General features: G+C 41.1%; 1 protein-coding gene across 1 annotated transcript in view; it reads left to right on the top strand.

Moving 5' to 3' along the window:
* The window catches only part of tatdn1 (TatD DNase domain containing 1), a 6273-nt gene extending 5593 nt beyond the window's left edge, over positions 1-680 (top strand). Inside the window, exon 11 of the mRNA XM_016261894.1 lies at positions 519-680. Coding sequence (XP_016117380.1) covers positions 519-624 — 106 coding nt within the window. The 3' untranslated portion in view covers positions 625-680. The remainder of the gene's footprint in view (positions 1-518) is intronic.
* The last annotated feature ends 478 nt before the right edge of the window (positions 681-1158 follow it).

Here is a 1158-nt window from a genome sequence, read left to right as displayed (position 1 = left end):
GTGTGAGTGTGTGTGTGTGTGTGTGTGTGTGTGTGAGTGTGTGTGCGTGCGTGTGTGAGTGTGTGTGCGTGTGTGCGTGTGTGTGTAAGCGTGTGTGCGCGAGTGTGTGTGCGTGTGTGTGTAAGCGTGTGTGTGTAAGCGTGTGTGCGCGAGTGTGTGTGCGTGTGTGTGTAAGCGTGTGTGTGTAAGCGTGTGTGCGCGAGTGTGTGTGCGTGTGTGTGTAAGCGTGTGTGTGTAAGCGTGTGTGCGCGAGTGTGTGTGCGTGTGTGTGTAAGCGTGTGTGTGTAAGCGTGTGTGCGCGAGTGTGTGTGCGTGTGTGTGTAAGCGTGTGTGCGTGAGTGAGTCTGTGCGTGCGTGTGTGAGTCTGTGTGTGTGTGCGTGTGTGCGTGAGTGTGTAAGCGTGTGTGCGCGAGTGTGTGTGCGTGTGTGTGTGAGTCTGTGCGTGCGTGTGTGTGTGAGTGAGTGAGTGTGTGTGTGTGTTTCAGACGCTCTGATAGCGGTCGTGTGTTTGATATCAGACAGGTGCTGGAGGTGATGGCTGCCGTCAGGGAAGAAGATCCACTGGACCTCGCTGAAACCATCTACAGCAACACCTTGAGACTGTTCTTCAAGCACACTTCATGAGGACCACTCTGCTTTCATACGCTAGTGTACAATAAACGAGACGAGAGACGCGTGTACTGTACTGGCTTATTATTGGCAACTACAGCTACTTGTGTTCATTGAAATAAAGCTGAAATTAAATCTAAATATTAGATGAAAACTTAAAACTACATAAAAAATAGAAATGTTGACTTTGCAAATGAGTTGAAGTTGAAGCACTAAAATGTGGAGAACCAAACCTGCAGAAAATAAATGAATGAGTGAATGAATGAAAACAAATACTTAATAATTCACAATATATTCAAAATATTTTAAATAAATTTAGTCTGAAATGAATTTTTATATCATTTTCTGTATTTATTTGTAACTTTATTCTTTTTCACTTTACTTTTGTGTCGTTTCATTTTTTGTAGATTATTTATGAATAAATAAAATCTTCATTATTTATGCATTAATTATATTTATTTATACTGGAAATAAAACTAAAGACAAACTGAAATTAAAACTATGTTTATTTTAATAATGCACATAAGGGCAAAAAACTAAATTTCTAAA

The sequence above is a fragment of the Sinocyclocheilus grahami genome, unplaced genomic scaffold (assembly GCF_001515645.1).
Source record: "Sinocyclocheilus grahami isolate Dianchi unplaced genomic scaffold, SAMN03320097.WGS_v1.1 scaffold2694.1, whole genome shotgun sequence".
Taxonomy (NCBI): domain Eukaryota; kingdom Metazoa; phylum Chordata; class Actinopteri; order Cypriniformes; family Cyprinidae; genus Sinocyclocheilus; species Sinocyclocheilus grahami.
The sequence above is the reverse complement of the archived record's forward strand: the minus strand, read 5'-3'. Positions and strand labels throughout refer to the sequence as shown.